The 19,674-nt window shown below is 41.6% G+C and overlaps 1 protein-coding gene across 3 annotated transcripts in view; it reads right to left on the bottom strand.

Moving 5' to 3' along the window:
• celsr3 (cadherin, EGF LAG seven-pass G-type receptor 3) overlaps nt 1-15,574 on the bottom strand; it is a 74,193-nt gene extending 58,619 nt beyond the window's left edge. For 2 of the 3 annotated variants that reach the window (XM_017468251.3, XM_017468252.3), the window contains exons 1-2: nt 10,117-15,573; nt 1,439-1,776 (exon numbers count right to left, since the gene is read on the bottom strand). In XM_017468251.3, the coding sequence (XP_017323740.1) occupies nt 1,439-1,776; nt 10,117-15,127 (5,349 nt within the window). In that variant the 5' untranslated portion in view covers nt 15,128-15,573. Of the gene's footprint in view, nt 1-1,438; nt 1,777-10,116 lie in introns of all 3 variants that reach the window. The other variant, XM_017468253.3, reaches the window with a different exon arrangement.
• Nucleotides 15,575-19,674: the final 4,100 nt, after the last annotated feature.

Genomic DNA, 19,674 nt, shown 5'->3' with positions numbered 1-19,674 from the left:
GATGCTTGTAAGCTATCTATCTACAGTAGGTTAGCTCATACTGGGTTAGCATACTGATGCTAATAAAGGCAGTGCTGCTGAATTTACCAACAAGTGAGCAGAGCTAACAAATGCTGTGGTACTTACACTTGTGAATGAAACTTGATCACGCTTTGAGTCCAGCTAGCACAGAAAACGTTAGCTAACTAAATATGTACTCTGCTGGCCAAAAACAAAGCTAACAATGTCATGTTCAACCTTTGATAAGTCAGACACCTCAGAGAATACTTAAAAGACTCATTAACTAGCAGCTACAAGGTGAGGTTATTGGCGTTAGCTTCATTATTAGCATATTTGTTTGGTCAGTTTTTGCCTTTTCACTACTTTATCATTTATTTTGGAGCTATGCATCATTGAACTGCTTGAAATATTTAAATAAATCGCACAAGGCATTATTGTGCTAATTTTTTTTTTTTTTAACACAGTGCTGGTGAATTCTTATTTCTGTTAGGTCAGAACGTGTTAATAATATTTTAATAATAATAGCAGCTGATAGTAGTGCCAGATCTAATACAAATCACAGGTTTATTATATATAGGATATTATATCATGCCCCTACCATGTGATCATTATGCTACCTTGATCGTGTACACAACAACATGTTTTAGGACATTATAACATTTATATAGTTAACAGGTAATTTATAGAAATGTTTAAAACGAGTGATGGACCTTTCTTTAATAACTAAAAATTTGTAATCATTGGCAAATTTCTGTGGTATAAGAGGAATAAAACACTATGGAGTTAATATGGATTTAATGAATAAATAATAAACCCAAACAAGAACAACAGCACAGTAGTAGTTCTCTGTGTTTATGTGCACATACAGTGTGATCCAAAAGCCTGAGACCACATTACAAATCTGGGATTCTTTTTTTTTTTTTTTGAAAATTCTAAAACAAAAAAATGTAAATGTGAACATCTTCAATATTCAAGATGTTGCACAATTTCTAGGTCACTTTTTAAATGTAAGCAAATTTGTGATATTGAACATGTTAACTCTATTGGACAAAAGGTCAGATTTTCCGTGAGTCTTATCCCTTCCATCGGAGCATGTGTTCAGACAACACACCGATGGATTTGATCTAACATGGGTCATCGGGTTTTACACCTTTGGAGTCTGTGTCAGCTCGAGTGCACACTGTCATTAAAGCAAAAAGGGGACATAACAAATGCTAACCAAAAGAAACGCTGAAATAAATATTTCAGAGATTTCAAAGACTTTTCACTCAGGCTGTTGTCAATACTATTATTTGTAATGAAAAATTTGTATTCAATTATAAAAGAATGCAAAATAGAAGCATTTTCACTAGTGCACTCAGACTTTTGGACCTCACTGTGTGTGTGTGTGTGTGTGTGTGTGTGTGTGTGTGTGTGTGTTGTAAATTGTGCGAGTTACCTGCATCTGAGTGAGCATATTCAGTCTTGGTCTGTTGAGGTAGAGCTGCTCCTCCAGCGCTTCTGAAGGGAAGAACTGTCCTCCAGGCAACGCTGCTGAAAAGCTGACGTTCAGCACGTGTTCCGCTTCGGCATCCGGCTGCACGTTGAAAACAAACACGTCCGCAGGAGCGACTGACAGCACAGATGACACGCCTTCCAGGAAGCCAGCGAGCAGTGGCGACAGGAACTGCTCCTGGGACATATTCTGGAGTCTCACAGTAACACTGCTGCTTAGCATGTCTTCAGTGATGATCAGCACCCTCAGTTCACACTGAGCGCTGATGTTGTGAACACCGTCTGAGATGAGAGATGGGAAGAGGACAAAGGAGACCACAGCAAAATCAATGTCAATCATTTTGATAAGTAATCCCCCATAAAATGCACACCTGAGAACTCCGAGGTCTTAAATAACACTTGGTTTTAATCCATCAAATGGTTTCTGTATTGAATAATACATTGACAAAGTTCCACCGATATAAATACACAGATGTCCTTACTCTTTTATCTTTTATCCTCATCAAAGTCATAGTCGATGAATATGCAAATTAGAAATGCCCCCTGAACTACCTCAGGCAATTCTGACACGTTTTCCAGTTATGAAAAAAGATCAGAAAACCTCTTAGGTTGAAACACGCTTATCATAAAAGTCTAAAGGCAGCTTTTGCACTCACAATAAAAAATATGCTTTTTACAAACATTTTAGTAAAATCCATTTAATTAATGTGTTTCTTGTATGTATATATGTATATAGGTATATGTACATATACATGTATATGCATGTATGTATAAAAAATGTATGGGGGGAGGGATTTGTTGGTGGGTTTAGCTCCACTGTTTGTTTGTTGTTCTGTAAAACGTGAAAAGATTTAAATAAAAAAAATATTTTTTAAATAGTGTAGGTAGATAGATTGATAGATAGATAGATTGATTGATTGATTGATTGACCTACACCCTGAAGAGTTTATTGGCTTATTCCTATGAGAAGGTATAGAACCCTACAACTGATGATTTCCTTCAGATAAGGTTCTATGGAGAATGCCTTGGGAGGTTAGAACCCATGATTATCTAAAAAAAAAAAAAAAAAAAAAATCAAATAAAAAACCCCGAGTGATTGTGTGTGTTTTTTATCTATTCAAATTCAGCTCTAAATCTTATATGATTGGTTTCTTCAGACATGGGTCTACTTTTTCTCAGGTTATGATTTGACACATAGATACATGAACATGTAAGTTCCATCTATAAAACATGATGTAAGATGAAGGAAGATGTACACTTGCTCAAGGGTTCTTTGGCTGGTTAACAAGCCTAGCTTCTTAAAGAGGTTCTACTTGGAACCTTTTCTGAAAAAGAAAGCCCTCTGTTGTAGGGCTTTACATAGAATCTACTCTGGCTCCCCCAGAGGGACAAACCAGAAGAATCATTTAAATGGAAAAAATGGAAACTTTTTATTAGTATAAAAATGGAAAGTGTTTATTCACAGGAATCAATAATTCCCTTTTGGCATCCATTATAAGTGCGTTTCAAGTCACCAGGTCTTCTGTTGTTTTCTCAGTACAGGTAAATGTGTTGAAATACATCTCAGGAGTAATGACACATACTATACAGATGCAGTGCATAGAGATTACATGGAGGAAAAAAAAGCACTTGGGTATTCCTTTCAAGCCAAATTACTCAAAGATCCAGAACCTCACCACATAAAAACAACACAGCATTCCTGTGGGGAGCAATTACCAACTCAAAGTCTATTTATTTTTGCCTTCTGTGCGATAACGAACACTTTTAATCCCACTGCAACAAGGATTTAGGGAGGGAAAAGTGTGGAAAATGAATGTGATATGCATTTTAATGTCACCAGATTTCTCCTTTTCTAATAACTAAAACTAAGTTTTAATGGAACGCCGCAGAGATAGAGAGAATAGAGAAATTACAGGAGTGTGGAGGAAAATGAAATGGTAGAAAGAAATGAAAGGAAAGGCATGACTGAAAAAATAGTATGAAGGAAAAGAAAGCAGGAGAGAGAGAGGGAGTGTGTTTTGGGGGATGGGAGATGTGGCAGCTGGTTTTATTACAGGATTATGGGGACTGACTCCCTGTTGACCTCTTGCTTACACACACACACACACACACACAAAATGATGGTAAAACAGTGAGCACACAATTCCTTCTGCTTTACCCTGATCTTTACATAAAACCTGGCTAATATGAACAATTAATTCAGTTAATAATGCTAATCATGTAATACTGTAACTATATTAGACATGGAGATTAAATCTGCACATTCTTCCTGATTACACACTAATATGTATAATACGTAACATATCATATTACAATATAACAATGCGTGCGTGTGTGTGTGTGTCTGTTTCCCGGAGAAATATCAAATCCTCCTTCATGTCATCAGTGAACAAAAAGCAGATCATTTCTGCCTGTGGTTATTACAGTGAATTAATACACCAGTTAGCCTTATTCTCATCTGAGTGGGAGTCTGGGCTTTTTCACACCCATCATCACTCCAGCATCACCATCACTGCTGCAGCTGAGTGTATGCACTGAGGCCCTGTTTACACCAGTGCGTTTTCGTTTTTTAAAACACATAACTGTTGCTACGGTTACGCCCGTCGTCTACAATGCTTCGGTGTTTTCGACCCTGGAAAACAGAGACTTCTAGAAACGCCAAAGACCCCGTTTTAGTGTGAAAACTCCAGGATCGCTTTTCAGTGTAAATAGACCAAAATGAAGACTTTTGAAAATGAAGGCGTGGCTTCGCTCGCATTCGCCCCTCTGATTGGGTCTTCTGGATCATTGAGTATCCTTCCCTGATTCGTCAAGCCCCTACCATGTGATCATTACGCTACCTTGATTGAATACACATCACAGAGACTGAACCGCAAGCTTTACTGGCTTTGTCGTCATTCTTAGCAGCCATTGTGCAGTTCAGTTCTGTATTTTATAAAACTGCAGCTGCCTACATGCTCAACAGGCAAGCTATGATCAGAGCAATCGGCAACAAATCTCTTTTCAAGCGGCGTAAGTCCTACATGGAACGCTGATTTGGACTTGCAACCAACTTCCTGTTTACACTCGTATGCGCATGCCCAGTGTGCATGAATGGTCACGTGACATGCATTTTCGGTCGTGTAGTGTGGACGGAGATCATTTCTGAAACACAGCGGAAACGCCAGTGTGGACGAGGATCGTTTTCATTTTAAAGCGAAAACGCACTAGTGTAAATGGGGCCTCAGTATGTGTGAGGATGCTTCTTCTGTTATATAGTCTACAGATTAATACCTCTCTCTCTCTCGCGCTCACTCTACTTTCTTACACTAGTATTTCCATTCATTATCCAGTCTCTTTCAGTAGATCGACTTTTCTTCCTTTTGTCTTCCTTTCACACTCTTGCTCTCTCTCTCTCTCTTTCCGCCAGTGCTATTCTAACTGTGTTTAATATTTAATAACCCGTCTAACTCTTTCACGCTAATTTAAAGTTTATTTTAGAATCTTTTATATTGCTGGGAGGAAATAAATGGGTGTCTCTGTGTTTGGATATGTGTAGTCTATTTTTGTAGGCTTTACTTTCTCAGGGAGGAAAAACATTTGAAGCGATGGGTCACAGTGTGTGAATACAGACAGAGAGAGTCGCTATACAAAAGTGTTACCCAAACAAAAAAACAGTAGACCAACTAAGCCAGAAGACTGTGTAATCAGTTACACACACACACGGAAAATGGCAAATTTCACATCAGTTGAAAAATACCACCTAATAAGCTCCTAATAAAGACATTCTAGACCATTTTGTGGTTCCAACTATGACAACAGGTCCCTTTCACCAAAGAAACATTATATTCAGCTAACAACAGCTTTATTGCTAATCTCTCAAATGTCTCAAAAGCTAGCATGCTAATAACGCTGACCATACAAACTGAGTGCTAATAGCCAGCTGTCACAATACAAACTGTCCTAATAAATACACAAGTGTACATCGCAACAGATAGATTACAGTAATAAGTATTGTATCTCCTGCTGTCACATCTGTTAAAGTTTAGATTTGTTTAGGATTGTAGACTGACTTCTCGAAGCTGTTTGAGTGTAAGAATGCACCTATAACTAGACAAATATATGATTATAAAATATAGAATTGTAGTGATGTAGATTATATAAAGTATGTAGTAAGTAAATGTCAAAAGTATTGGATGAAAGAAAACGCAAGTAAAGTTCAGATACTTAGAAAACAGATTTATGTACAATAACATAATAATTGTGTTGTGTTATGTTCCTCCTCTGGCTACTAGCGCATAATGCTGATGCTATGCTTTATGAGGCGTCTTAATGTTGGGAGTCGTTTGTACATAAAATGTCCCTTCCTGCTGTAAGAAATAATCTCACATCAAGACAGACTCGTACTTGTCAAAAACTTGTCCTTTGATTATAAATTGTTGCACATAAACCCGTCTTATCCTTTGCTCCTATTGAGACTCAAACAATATTTTTTTAATGTCATCAGTGCTGTTTGCCTTTCCTGTGTATGACCTGCATACTCTTTTACTGTAATTCATCACAAACCTAATAGCAAAATATTTCTCCCCGGTGTTGCCCAGAGGAGGACGAGTTCGTCTTTCGAGTCCGGCTCTGCTAGAAGTCTGTGACTCATGCTGTCGTCTCTAGGGAGTGTTTTTCGATGCTACTGTTGCCTCTATCTTGATCGTTAGAGCTACAAACCTGTAATGTCTGTAAAGCTGCTTTCTAAAAGTGTCTGTAGTAGAAAGTGCTGCACAAATGCATTGGAATAAATGCACTGAATTAAACTTGAACTGCACTTCCCAAGTGAATTGAAGTGTACTGAATTGAACTTAAGCGAAAGGAACTGAATATATCTACACACGTTCAAGTTCTATCTGTGATTTATTCTAGCCGCACACTCAGCTTTCAATACTACATTAACATACACTGCAGTATTACAGCAGTGATTATTTTAGAGTGTTGAGCAAAACCAATTAAATCACCTAATCAATGAGAAATGCCTTTCAGTTTATTAAAATGGACCTTTTTGACTATCAAACAGTGACTATGTTTACATGGACAGCAGTAATCTAATTATTGACCTTATTCTGAGTAAGACAATATTGTGATTAAGGTGTTTACATGAGTCGCTTTTAGAATATCCCTTTCATGTACCCGTTTTACATGTTATAGAACATAGCTCGATTAACAGCACACCTCATTACGTCCCCACGTCACGGGGACGTAACTCTCGCACGACGTTAATAGTGTGATTAAGGTGTGTACATGTCTGTAATACACCTCGATAATGCGATTAAAACAGGAATACTCCACATGTCTTAAATCGATTTGTGTTTACTTTGAGTATGACTTTAGTCGGACTAAGGTAATTAAAAATTGCTGTTTACATGGTAGTTTCTTAATCAGAGTATTGCCTTAATCGGGTTAATATTGGATTATTATTGTCCATGTAAATGTACCGACTGCATGTAACTCTATGTAAAGGCAAATGACCGAACATTTCTACTCTCCAAACCTTATAAATGAGCTACATTTTAAACGGTAGTTTAACTTGAGTAGGATTCTGCAGTGCTCCTTCTAGCTCTAGGAAATATACTGCACTGTTTATTCTAAATAAATGAACTAATTACCAGGGTGGAGAAGTTAACAACAGAACAGAGATTGTGCTGGACTGTGAGTAACAGAGTAATAACTACTCATTTGGGACAGTCTGCTGAGTCTGCTTGCCTTCGGCCTGGTGTGTGTGTGTGTGTGTGTGTGTGTGTGTGCGTGTGTGTGTGTGTGTGTGCATGTGTGTGTGCATGTGTGTGTGTGTGCAAAAGAGATATAATGAGAGAGAGAGAGAGAGTGTTCTTCATGCACACAAGAAAATTGATATGTGTGGGTTGATTTGGCCTTTTTGTCTACATGAAATGAACTTGTAGCTTCATCTTGTCTTCGCACAACACGTACGCAGCATCCTGGAACTATTACAGCAACATTAAATTATACGCATGTACACATACACACACAAATCATATTAATGCATTGACAGTCCCAGATCCAGACATGGATGAATTGCATGAATAGAGAAGAGAGACAGAGATATTGAGAGAGTGAGGGCGAGAGAGAGAAACACAGACACTCCTTTAAACTACATTTGCAGTACAAATAAAACACACACACACACAAACTGAAAAACACAGACAAAACCATTCTACTGGAAGGGCACATGCACATGACTGCTGTTTAACACTTATTCAGTCATACTATGCCACTTTAGTTTTGCTATATGTTGGAATGTATGTTTTGTTTTGTATTGTGATATATTACAAAAGGTAGGATGTGCTGTTATAGGAAACTAATCAACGATGTAGTGTGATGCAGCCCCACAAACAGCATTAGAGAAGCATGTCCCAAAGTGTTTATTATTTTAATTAACAACATGTCATACTTACTAACCACTTGTAATTACATTAAATTATGTGGCACATCTGCAAAACAAGTTATTTCCTGTTATCACTTATGTTACAGCAGCTATTATAGATGAACCTTCAGCACCCTCTGTATCTTTCTCTCTCTTGGAGTTTATAAGACAAAAAAAAAAAAAAAACGCTATTACACAATCATGTTATCAGGAAACCGCAAAGCCCTCTGTTTGTAAAAGTTACAGCTTCTTCTAAAGTTACTTCACATGTAGATAGGCTTACTTAGAAAAACCAATGGAACAGCAGTTAGTGTCAGAACAGCAAGCGCATAACCATAATCATATCATGAGTCATGCACTATTCTGCTGTTCCTCATGCAGAGGAAGGCAAAAATACGTAGACCGGCAATTACTGCAGTAAGTCTGCTTTTCTTGTAAAAACCAATTTGTGTTCTCTGTATAATTCGTGCAAAAATTATGAATATATCATGAACACGTATGTGTGTGTGTGATTTATTCCAAAATACTAGCCTGTAAATAGTGACAATATCCAGTTATGTGTAATATACAGTACTGTGCAAAAGTTTTAGGTATCCTATTTTTTTTTAATACAAACTATGATGTGGATTTTTTTTCATTTTATGACTTCTGCGTTATCAAGTCAGTACGAAAAACATTTTAGATTCGCAAAACATTAGTTTAAATTAAATGTTATAGAAAAATGTTTGTATGTCAGTAAAGAAAGCAGCATATTAAGTGATAAAAGACACTTTTCAGATAAAACACACAATGATGGGTTTTGCTGCAAAAATAAGAAGCCAGTGCGACAGTCAAAGTCTCCAGAAGAACCGTGGCTGGTTCTGCAAGATGCTCAATAAAACTTACAGCTCATTTCCTTATAAATCTGCACAAATTGTACCGTAAATTGTATTTTAATTCTTTTCTCACACCAAATACTGACTTTGTTTCATTTACTACTGTTTATTTCTCTTTACGGTATACTTTTTTAAAATGTAAAAACATTTAATTTTATTATTTTGAAGGCATCTTTGCTCTACAGCATTTCTTTGTATGTGCCTATATATACACACAAACATATATACATACATACATACATACATACATACATACATACATACATACATACAGAAAGTACATGCTCTCTCATTAACTCAATAAAACCAGATCCTGTCGCTCTCTATCAGCACGCACTGAGGGAGTGTGATATTGGGTCAGCTCCTCAATAATATTACCCGCTAACCCATCTCTTCAGTCAAGAAGAGAGGTGAGCAGTACTGACAGAGAGATATGGGGGTATAAGAGCAGAAAAAAGAGAAGCAAATGGAGGACAGAGTGAAACTGGGCTTCACATGCAGGAGAAGACAGCATGACAGGTAAAGGCAGAATGCATGCCAAAATCTAATTGAGTTGGCTTTGACTGCAGCTTGAATCAGTGCTAAAACCTCTGAATGCCACATGCGCACAGGCGCACACACACACACACACACACACACACACACACACACACACACACACACAAACAAACCACTACATTTTATGTCATCTCCCTCATATGGACAGCCATAAGAAAAAAAGATATCCTGCAGGCCATCAAAATTAATCATTATTAAACAAATATTGCTTTGAAATATGTTGCTATTCCAAGCCACATTTTCCCAATACCAGTACAAACATCATCATATTAAAACCAAATAAACCTACAGCTTCAACGTGCCCAAAACCATTATATCACTTTTAAGCCATGCCACAATGAGACCAATGTTGTCCTTACAGCCTCTGCTTATAGCACTTAAACACCATTATTGTATATTGTTACCTACTAATACCAGGAAGCCACCATTAGCCCCTAATGCAATTCACAATGATCTGAAAAAGCTTGTATGATGTCAATCAAGAGTCAGATTTCTCTATAGGTTATTTCTTTTTTCTCCCTTTGTGTTTTACCTTCTCACTCTCTCTCTCTCTCGTTAATTTACATAATATTCTCTGACACTGACCAAGTGCTGCCTTTGTCAGTCTCATAAAAGTCCTACAAGACAACTGCACAGAAGCAAAGGGTTATACAAACCATTTTGACCCAATTTGGCTCTATCCTCATGCCATTGCTTCACTTCCTCTTTTCCCTATCTCCTCTACTCAGCACATCTCTTACTCCCATTCCCCATTCCCCATTCCCTCTGTTCCTGACTTACCAGTGACGGTGATGAGCATGTGGGCGACTAGTGGGCGATTGTTGTCCAGTTCACTGCTGAGTCGGATTTCTCCACTGGTGTTGTTGAGCAGCAACAGGTGAAGCTCGTTACCAAGTTCAATTTTGTAGTAGAGGCGGTCTGTTACATCTGGGTCATGGGCCGGAACACGCCCTATAACTCCACTTGGGAAAGTGTTGGAACGATTTGACACAAAGTTGTTAAATATAATCTGAAAGTTCTTCATTTCTGGGCTGTTGTCATTTTGGTCAATAAGTCGGATCCGCACCGTGGCCCGGCTTACCAGAGGTGCTGATGTGGCTTGGACGACAATGACATACTCGTTACGTGTCTCATAATCCAAGTCAATCAGGGATGTGAGCTCTCCCGAAAAGATGTCCATCTGGAAGATTTCTGGAATATTACCTTCAACAATTTGGTACATGATCTGGGCATTAGGGCCTTCATCTGGATCTGTGGCTGTAATCTGAGCTACGACTGATCCGACTGCACTGTTCTCTTTCACCCGTACCTCAAAGTCATCAGCAGGGAACACAGGAGCATTGTCATTAACATCCATGACACTGACCTGGATGCGGACAGGTGTGCGTTGAGGTGGAACTCCACGATCCACTGCAAAGGCTGTGAGTTCATAGAATGGTACACTTTCACGATCAAGTCGACGCACTGTGCGGACTATTCCAGAAGTGGGCTCAATGGTGAAATCGCCATCACCATCTTCTCCATTTTGGAAGGTATACTGCACACGGCCATTAGTATGAGCATCTCGGTCAGTGGCAGAGATCTGTAGGACACTTGTAAAAGGTGGGGCATCTTCACTTACCCCACCCTGGTAGTGTGGGCTGAGGAATTGTGGCGCATTGTCATTCACGTCATTCACGTTGACTTCTACATAGGTTGTGTCAGATTTCTGTGGTATTCCATTGTCACGAGCTGTAATGGCAAGAGTGTATGTCATTTGGTCTTCGTAGTCCAACTCAGCTTGCAGTGTGATTGCACCTGTTGCAGGATCAATTCGAAACTGTGGAATGTTGTCTTCTAGGAAGTACGTGATCCGGGCATTCTCGCCAACATCGTCATCTGTAGCACTTATTACCACCACTGTGCTACCAGGAGGTCTATCCTCATTCACATTCACAGAGTAGTGAGCACTCTGGAACACTGGGCGGTGTGTGTTTGCATCTGTGATATTCACATGTACCTGACAGGTATCATGAAGAGTTCTGTCAGAGGCAGTGACTGTTAGTACATACCGCCGCTCCTGTTTGTAGTCAAGTGGCAATGCCAGGGAAAGAAGGCCAGCTCCTCCAGCTGTGCTGATAGCAAAACGATTGCGTGTGTTTCCACCAGTGATCTGGTAGGTGACTGCACTGTTGACATCACGGTCGACTGCCGTTACGCTAACAACACTTGTTCCAACTGCAGCGTCCTCGTTTAGTCGAACATAGTACTCTTTCTGCAGGAACTCAGGACGATTATCGTTGACATCCATCACAGTGATGGTAACACTTGCTGTGGCCGAAAGTGGTGGTGCGCCATAATCCCTGGCCTCAACACCAAAGAAGTAGTGCTCCACTGATTCCCGGTCAAGCTCTGAACTCACTGTGACCCAGCCAGTTGCAGCATTGATGACAAAAGGCGTGTCTGTGCCAGTTCCTGTTAGCCTGTACTCTAGCCGTGCATTATCACCGCTGTCAGTGTCAATGGCTTGTATGTGCAGTACAGAGTGGCCGATTGGGGCACTCTCAAGCACTGTAGCTTGGAATGGTGTAGATACAAAAATTGGTGGGTTGTCATTGACATCAGTCACTTGGACACTAACTATTCCAGTGCTGTTAGACAGAGGTGGGCGACCACTATCTTGAGCACGTAGTCGTAAAGTATACTCACGTTCGGTCTCAAAGTCCAGTGGTGCCACTACCTCGATTTTTCCAGTAACACTATCAATTGTAAACTGCCCTCTGCTGTTCCCACTGATAATGTTGTAGTGCACAGCAGCATTTACATCTTTATCCTCATCAAAAGCACTGACACGCAAGATTTCTGAATGTGGCCGCACGTCTTCTCGAACTGCCACTATGTAACGTTTCTGACTGAACTGTGGAACATTGTCATTCTCATCCAAAACTGTTATGTGAACGTTAACGGTAGCAGAACGTGGACCTGGCTCTCGTCCTTGATCGTTTGCCTCCACCTGTAGTGTATAGCGCTCGTTTAACTCTCTGTCGACGATACCGCGAGTTGAGATCAAACCTGATCGTGGATCAATTTCAAATGCAGAACGAGCAACTGCCGCACTTTCCCCAGTAAACCGGTAACGAATGTTAGCATTTGCTTGTGAGTCGAGATCAGTAGCACGCAGCTGCAAGATTAGATACCCCTCTTCCACATTCTCTCGAATTGTTTCACGGTACTCCGTCTGTTCAAAAATTGGAGAGTGATCGTTCCGGTCAGAAACGGCAATAGCTACCATTGTTGTTCCAGACAAACGTGGCGAGCCATGATCTGTCACCGTCACTCTGAAATAATGCAAGTCCATGTGCTCTCTATCCAGTACATGTGTGGTAGTGATAAGTCCAGTCATAGGATCAATTTTAAAGTAGTCCATGGATCTGCTGTTCATTAAAGGTGCCATGCTGTAGCTGAGCCGTCCTGCCTCTCCAGGATCTGGATCCTCTGCTGTCATTGATATAACAGAGGTACTAGGAGGCTGGTTTTCTGCCACCTGAATCTGATAGTTATACTGTGGGAAATGGGGGTGTCGATTGGCAGCTCTACGTGTGCGTCCAACAGGAGGGACAGCTAGTTGCTCATCTAGTTTTTCTTTGAAGTACTCATAATCATCCATGACTTTTTTCTTGTTACTTTCTTTCTCTGTTTGTTTTGTATCAGTGGTAACCTCTACTGGAGTGCTTTCTACCGAGTCTCTGCTGTTTTTTGACTCATCTATTTCTGCCTTGGTCTCCTTGATTTGCTGCCAGTCTTTGTTCTCATCTTCTCTAACTGTCTCTCTTAATGTCTGTGAGATGTCGCTGCCTTGACCTCTTCCTCCCTCTCCCAGTAAATTCATATCTCCTTCAGACGCCTCTTTCTTTGTGCTATCTGCATTCACCCACCCTCCTCTTTCCTTGCTTCTACCCTTTCCATACTGCCTGTTACCCTTCCCCCTGCTATCCTCCTCCTCTTCCCTCACCTCTCCTGCAATCTCTCCCTTCCTCTTCCCTCCTGAGACCCCAACCTGCTCCACATGCTGACTGACAGCCTCAGCTTGTAATGGCAGCACTTTACTGGATTTTAATTGCGTTTGTGAGGCTCCCCTGTTGGTGGCTAAGCTGTTGCTGGTGGTGCTGTCAGTGCATGCCGGGTGTGGACTCTCCATTGGGACAGAATCCAGGTGAGCTTGAGGACACGGCACATGCGCTGTGAACGCTTCTGCTGAAACCTTGCTGTCCTGTTTGCTATCAGTTTGAACAATTCCTGTTACTTTTAGAATTTTGTCACTGGTGCCACTGTTGCTTTGATAGTCATTCTGCTGATTGTTATTGTTGTTGTTGTTGTTGTTGTTGTTGTTACTGTTAGAGTTGCACAAGAACAAACTTTGAACAAAGTTTAACTTAATATCTGGAGCTGACTCACCCTGTGTGCCATTTTTGTCATTGTTCAAAGTCCAAGTGTAAGTAGGGAACTCACAGGATGTTTCAGTAAAGTTCAACTGAGCCGAGAGATGGAACTGTGGCATTATGTGAGTAATACTATCCCTATGTTTAACTGGTGAGTCAGAGATTTTCTTGCTTTCTGAGACAGAGAAAGAAGAGATGAGCATAGACATGGATGGATAATTAGTTTCTCTCTCAGCTGGGTGAAATGATTTTCCAGTAAAGTCGGTGACACGTTGTGACACGTGAGTTCTGTCACTAATTGAAGAGGCCCTGCGCACCTTACCTTGATTTTGTGGATACTTCTTGTTATACCTTCCTCTCTCATCTCTAAGCTTTGCATTCAGGTCAGGGGTGTCAATTAGCGTGATATTTTTTCTAGATAAATCGGATGGTAAAGTAACGCCAGTAAATGAGATGATCTTGCGCTCTCCAATCAGATTGTGACTGGCTTGGTGCCCGTATCCATTTAAGAATCTTTTAGAGCAAGCTGCGGGCTCGACAGTGACTCCTGTAAGCCGGCATGACTTCAGACAGATGTTTAACGGTCCTGAAAGGTGTTGCGTGCGGGACCGAGTGCTATTCCCAGCGGCTGCATGAAAACACCCCTTCCAGCCTTCTGTGGTGGGATCGATAGCATTGGGGAGGCTTGGGGCGGGACTGTCCGTTATCCATGGATTCCTTCTGTCCTGTTTATTGGCGTCCAAAACACTGCCAGCCGCATTAGAAGTGTCCGTTGATGGCGGGCGAGTCCACCTCTTGCCAGCACTAAACTCCCGTTTTGAGAGCAACGAGCTGCGCTTCGGCCCGGTTCTCCAACCTCCTGCGCTCTTATCCAAACCGAAGCGGGCATCCATGCGTCCCTGTTCCTGGTGCTCACGTTGTACAGAGACTCGCCCACAGTCGAGACGGCATAAACACGAGCATGCTCTAGTCCTTTGCACAGACCTCTTTTTTCCAATCTGAAGCAAGGGAGCGAGAAAAGGGGAAACAACGCCCTTCTGTACACCACCGGGAAGCTGCTGATGGCAGTGTCCGGTCCGAGGCGCTGGTTCTGATGCATATGACCCATTGTAATCCGGCGGCGACGAGGCCACGCGGACTCCTGCTGCTCTGGACCGCGAGATCGGAAATTGGTGTCTGGATCCGAGCCACGCTGCTGTCCGTACAGGGCGGATCTCCGAGTCGCTCTCAGCCAGAGTCCGCGCGTCTCCGGGGGCCGGGTGGTGGCGGCGCGGCGTGGCTGCTCTCCCCGGGACAACGGCGAACAAAGAGCAGAGCAGAAGGTACAGCAGGAGCGACGGCGGCGAGCTAAAGCCCAGCAGCAGTGCAGCCATTAGTGTGGCGAGATCCTATTTCTGCCCCCTTTTCCCTCTCTCCCTTCTCTGTGTCTCTCAGTCTCTCTCCCTCTCCCTCTCTCGCTCTCTCTGTCTTCCGACGCCAGGTCCTCTGCCACCGCCCGACTCCTTCCGCCGTGCTCCCCCGGTCTGCGCTCTCGATGCTCCCGGGAAGCTCGCATCTACTCTCGTTGTCGGGTAGAGCTCGCGCTAGCAGCTGCACGGGCGCAGCATCTTCCCTACTTACACACATCCAACATGGCTCACAGAGGAACCGGTGCTACTATCATTCCTCCCCCCTCTCCCTCCTTTCGTTCTCTCCTCCTCCTCCTCTTCCTTTCTCTTTTCCTCTATAGCTTTCTCTATCATGCTCTCTCAAAGCACGCGCACAGTCTCTCTCTCTCTCTCTCTCTCTCTCTCTCTCTCTCTCTCTAGGATGAGAATAGCCCATTGGAGTCTGCGCAGGACCGTTCCTCCAGCCGCCATAACCTACTCTGGAAACATTCTTTGAGATGGAAATACATCAGATTTCAAAATTTAACACAGAAATCTTACAAGCGTTATAATTGAAGCAATGCGGTTAAAACATGACGTCATGAAAGTAAAAGATTACGTGGTGGATTAATCATTAACAAAAAAAATGTCGCCCTATAATATACATGACGTATCTATATATTTGTAATATTAATGACAAATGTATAGCATTAATCATAGACTCCTCCATTATTTTAGAAGTGAAACCTATAGCAGGTTGGTTCCCTTCCTTTGTGGCTCTTTTGTCAGCCGGTGTCCACCTGTGACGTCATACCTTGGCCATAGGACATTTTCAGGGTAATTATCCCATTTCAATCCATTAACGCACATTCAATTTCGCTCGATGGCTACGCCCTATTTTTTTCCCCTAATAATAACAATAATAACAGGAGAAAGAAGAAGAAGAACATAATGCCCTAAAGTACCACTGCATAGACTTCGGAAGCTGTTAAACATGAATTATTTAGTATATATTATAAGAAAGCATAAAAAATATATATTTTAATAAACAAAAGGCTGCTATAGTAAAGAAATATACCACACTTTACAAAATGGTAGCTTTTATTTAATTTTTTCCATTTTTATTTAGAGCTCGTCATAGAATCATTTCCAATCGCATAATCATCTCCCGCTGAGAATGGGAAGCTGCATCTAAAACATTTCCGCGGTAAAAAAAAAAAAAAAAAAAAAACACCAGTCTGTGTGTCCTGCAGTTTGGCTGCCTGTGCCACAGCTGGAACAAATCCACGGATGGTGTAAAATGCATACAGCTCAATTATACCAAGCACAGACACACACACACACACACACACACACACACACACACAGAGAGAGAGAGAAGCCACCCTCTCGCCCACGGTTCTCATGCTGTCTCGTCTTCGCTGAGATGAACTGACGGAAGCTATGGGCTCCATGTCTTGCGGTGTCTAAGCAAAAAAATCCCCATTATATAGGCCTCATGTCTAGCTATCAGTTTACTGTGTGTGTGTGTGTGTGTGTGTGTGGACTGCTCTCTTATTGCCTTATTGGTACTATCATACTGTACAGTCTTGGCTGTCTAAATCACGTTAGGTGAGAAGAAGAAGGAATCCCATAAAAGCGCTTCCGCAATAAAGCCGCTCTTTTTTACGCACTGACAAAGCTGATCAAACCGCCTGCGAGATCCAGTAAAATGCACAATCACTTCTACCTGCAGTACAGTCTTCATCCTCCAAAGTGCAAATTCATGTAGCTCACTTTAATCAGTTTCTTGGACGCCGAGAATATTTGATATAGCCTAATATTTTCCTAAAGTAGTGTTTCAGTGGAGATTCAGCACCAAATCCAAATAATAATAATAATAATAATAATAATAATAATAATAATAATAATAATAATAAATGACACTAATGAGCTCGCTCAGGTTTTCGGGATTATGATTGGGCCCTAACTATTTGGCATTGAAGAGCTCCATAATACATGTCTCACTGGTTTCAGGAGCGAGGACGGCTCCTCTGTCTCATCCAGAGCTTTCACTTGCAGATCCTTCACACTTAAATGAGATTTGTAAATGGTTAAATTCTTTTAGTTGTGTTTTTCCCAGGGCGTTTCCAAATTGCATATTCATGCATATTCATAGATCCTGAGACCCTTAACGGAGCCAAGATATAAAGAGGTTTGGTTTCTCAGCCATTTTAGTGGTTTCTCTGCACTGGAAAAAAAAAAAGGGGGGGGGGGGGGGGGGGGGGTTCAGCCTGATGCCATTGGAGAACACAGAAATGGTTCTTGGGTTAAAGAACACAGAAATGGTTCTTCACAGCAGTGCCCCAAGGAACCATGTTATCCCATGTGAATTTATGTTATCACATGTGTCTTAAAAAAATAGTTATTGCTTTAAGAAACCGAAGTAAGGTTCTTAAGAGTGATGCCAGGAGAACCTTTTCCAGGTCCACAAAGAACCTTATAGGGTTCACTTTAATCTGTTAAGGGATGGTACCTTGATTAACCTGCTCTGAAGAACACAAAGAACTTCTTTAATCTCCACAGAACCATATACAATGAAAAATGGTTCTTGATAAGAAGAATGGTGTTGTATGGTGCTGTAAAGAACCATTGAAGAACCATTATTTTAAAGAGTTTGACCTTAAAAACCACATTCAATACTTTATTATTCTACATAGACTATATGTAATGTTTTAAAATACGAGAATCACCAAATTTAAAATTGCATCGTATTCTTCTATATCATCGTTCTACTAAATGTTTGACTCAAATTACACATCACGTCTGGCTTGCTAGTTTTCCTACATTGGAGCAAATATGATTAAAGAACATTTAGATGGCATTTACACAGCTGTTATTGGATCACACATTGTACACTGCTTTGAAAAATCCGTTGGGGTGGGGGCTGACCTAACGGGCTGAGTAGTAACCCCGGAAAATCCAAGCTACACATCACGCCTGATGGAGCACAAAGTGCACATCCAGCGCGCACGACACGCGCGCGCGCACACACACACACACACACACACACACACACCTGACCACAAGGCCTAAGCTCCATTCCATAGCTGAAGTTACCATGGGAACGGTAAAATCGAGAGTAGCTTATTCTTATGATGTAGTGTGTGTGTGTGTGTGTGTGTGTGTGTGTGTGTGAGAGAGAGAGAGAGAGAGAGAGAGAGAGAGAGAGAGGTGGGGATGGTGGTGGTGGTGATGCGAGGGGTGTTTGAGACAGAGGAAAGGGAGGCGCACAGGTCTTTTTTTGTTGCACGCTTGCCTCTGTTGCTCATTATCATCACGCGCTTTGTGCTCTTGCAGCGCGCTCCCTGCGGCGAAGCTCAGCACTTCACGCGGCTCCGCCCATCAGGCCCCACCCCTTGGACTCCGCCCCGCAGGTCGGTAGCAGGTGGCCGCGTGCTGGCGCGCATGTGGTGTGACTGAGCGGTAATGCATATTCACCCGTGCTGTGTGACCAGGCGAGACGTGACTGATGGATGATCTTGTTCATTGGCAACAGAGTGCCCATTGCTATACATATTCACACTGCACACACACACACACACACACACACACTGATTGCGCTCTCTCTCACACACACCCCTCTGTCCTCAGGCCATCCCTGCTTTACACACGACATATGTGAGCATCTGGCCGACGCGCCCGGGACCTCTGAGGGACTGTTATCACGGTGAAGAGTGCACCGGGAAGTAATTAGACCGAGCTGCATGTGCATCAGAAAAACTATTCTGCATAGACTTCAGTCCTTCAGTAAAATACGTACATACATACATTTTAGAAAAGGATACCCCTGTGCCTGCACTTTTCCACAATAAAACTTTCATAGTTTTAAACTGAATGTTCCACTGGTAAAGCTGTTCAGCAACATTGTCATGAAAGTGAAACACTGAGTAGGAAAGGAAATGGTAAAATATTTATGTTTACAGATTGACAGCATTGTATCTATAATTTGAGACACTAACCTGACTATAAACAATTTTGGTTGTCAATTTACCTCAAATACATTCACTGTCCACTTTAATAGGAACACCTGCACATTCATGCAATTATTAAATCCGCCAATCACAGCCATTTGAAGATTTGAAGATGTTGTAGCCCATCTGCCTCAATGTTCGAAATATTGTCCATTTTGAGATGCTTTTCTGCTCACCACGGTTGTAAAGAGTGGTCATTTGAGTAACCACAGCCTTCCAATCAGCTCAAACTCGTTAACTAGCTAACTGTCTAACTAGCCATTCTGATCTCACCTCTCTTTTCAACAAAGTGCTTCCACCTGTAGAACTACTGCTCACTGGATGTTTATTGTTTTTCAGATCATTGTGTGAACTCTAGATTACAGTGTGTAAAAATCCCAGGTTTCTCAAATACTCAAACCAGCCCATCTGGCACCAACAACCATGCCAAGTAACTGAGATCACATTTCCCCCTCATTCTGATGTTTGATGTAAACATTAACTGAAGCACGTTACCTGCATCTGCATGATTTTATGAATTGTGCTGCTGCCACATGAGTC

The sequence above is a fragment of the Ictalurus punctatus genome, chromosome 5 (assembly GCF_001660625.3).
Source record: "Ictalurus punctatus breed USDA103 chromosome 5, Coco_2.0, whole genome shotgun sequence".
Classification (NCBI taxonomy): Eukaryota; Metazoa; Chordata; class Actinopteri; order Siluriformes; family Ictaluridae; genus Ictalurus; species Ictalurus punctatus.
The sequence above is the reverse complement of the archived record's forward strand: the minus strand, read 5'-3'. Positions and strand labels throughout refer to the sequence as shown.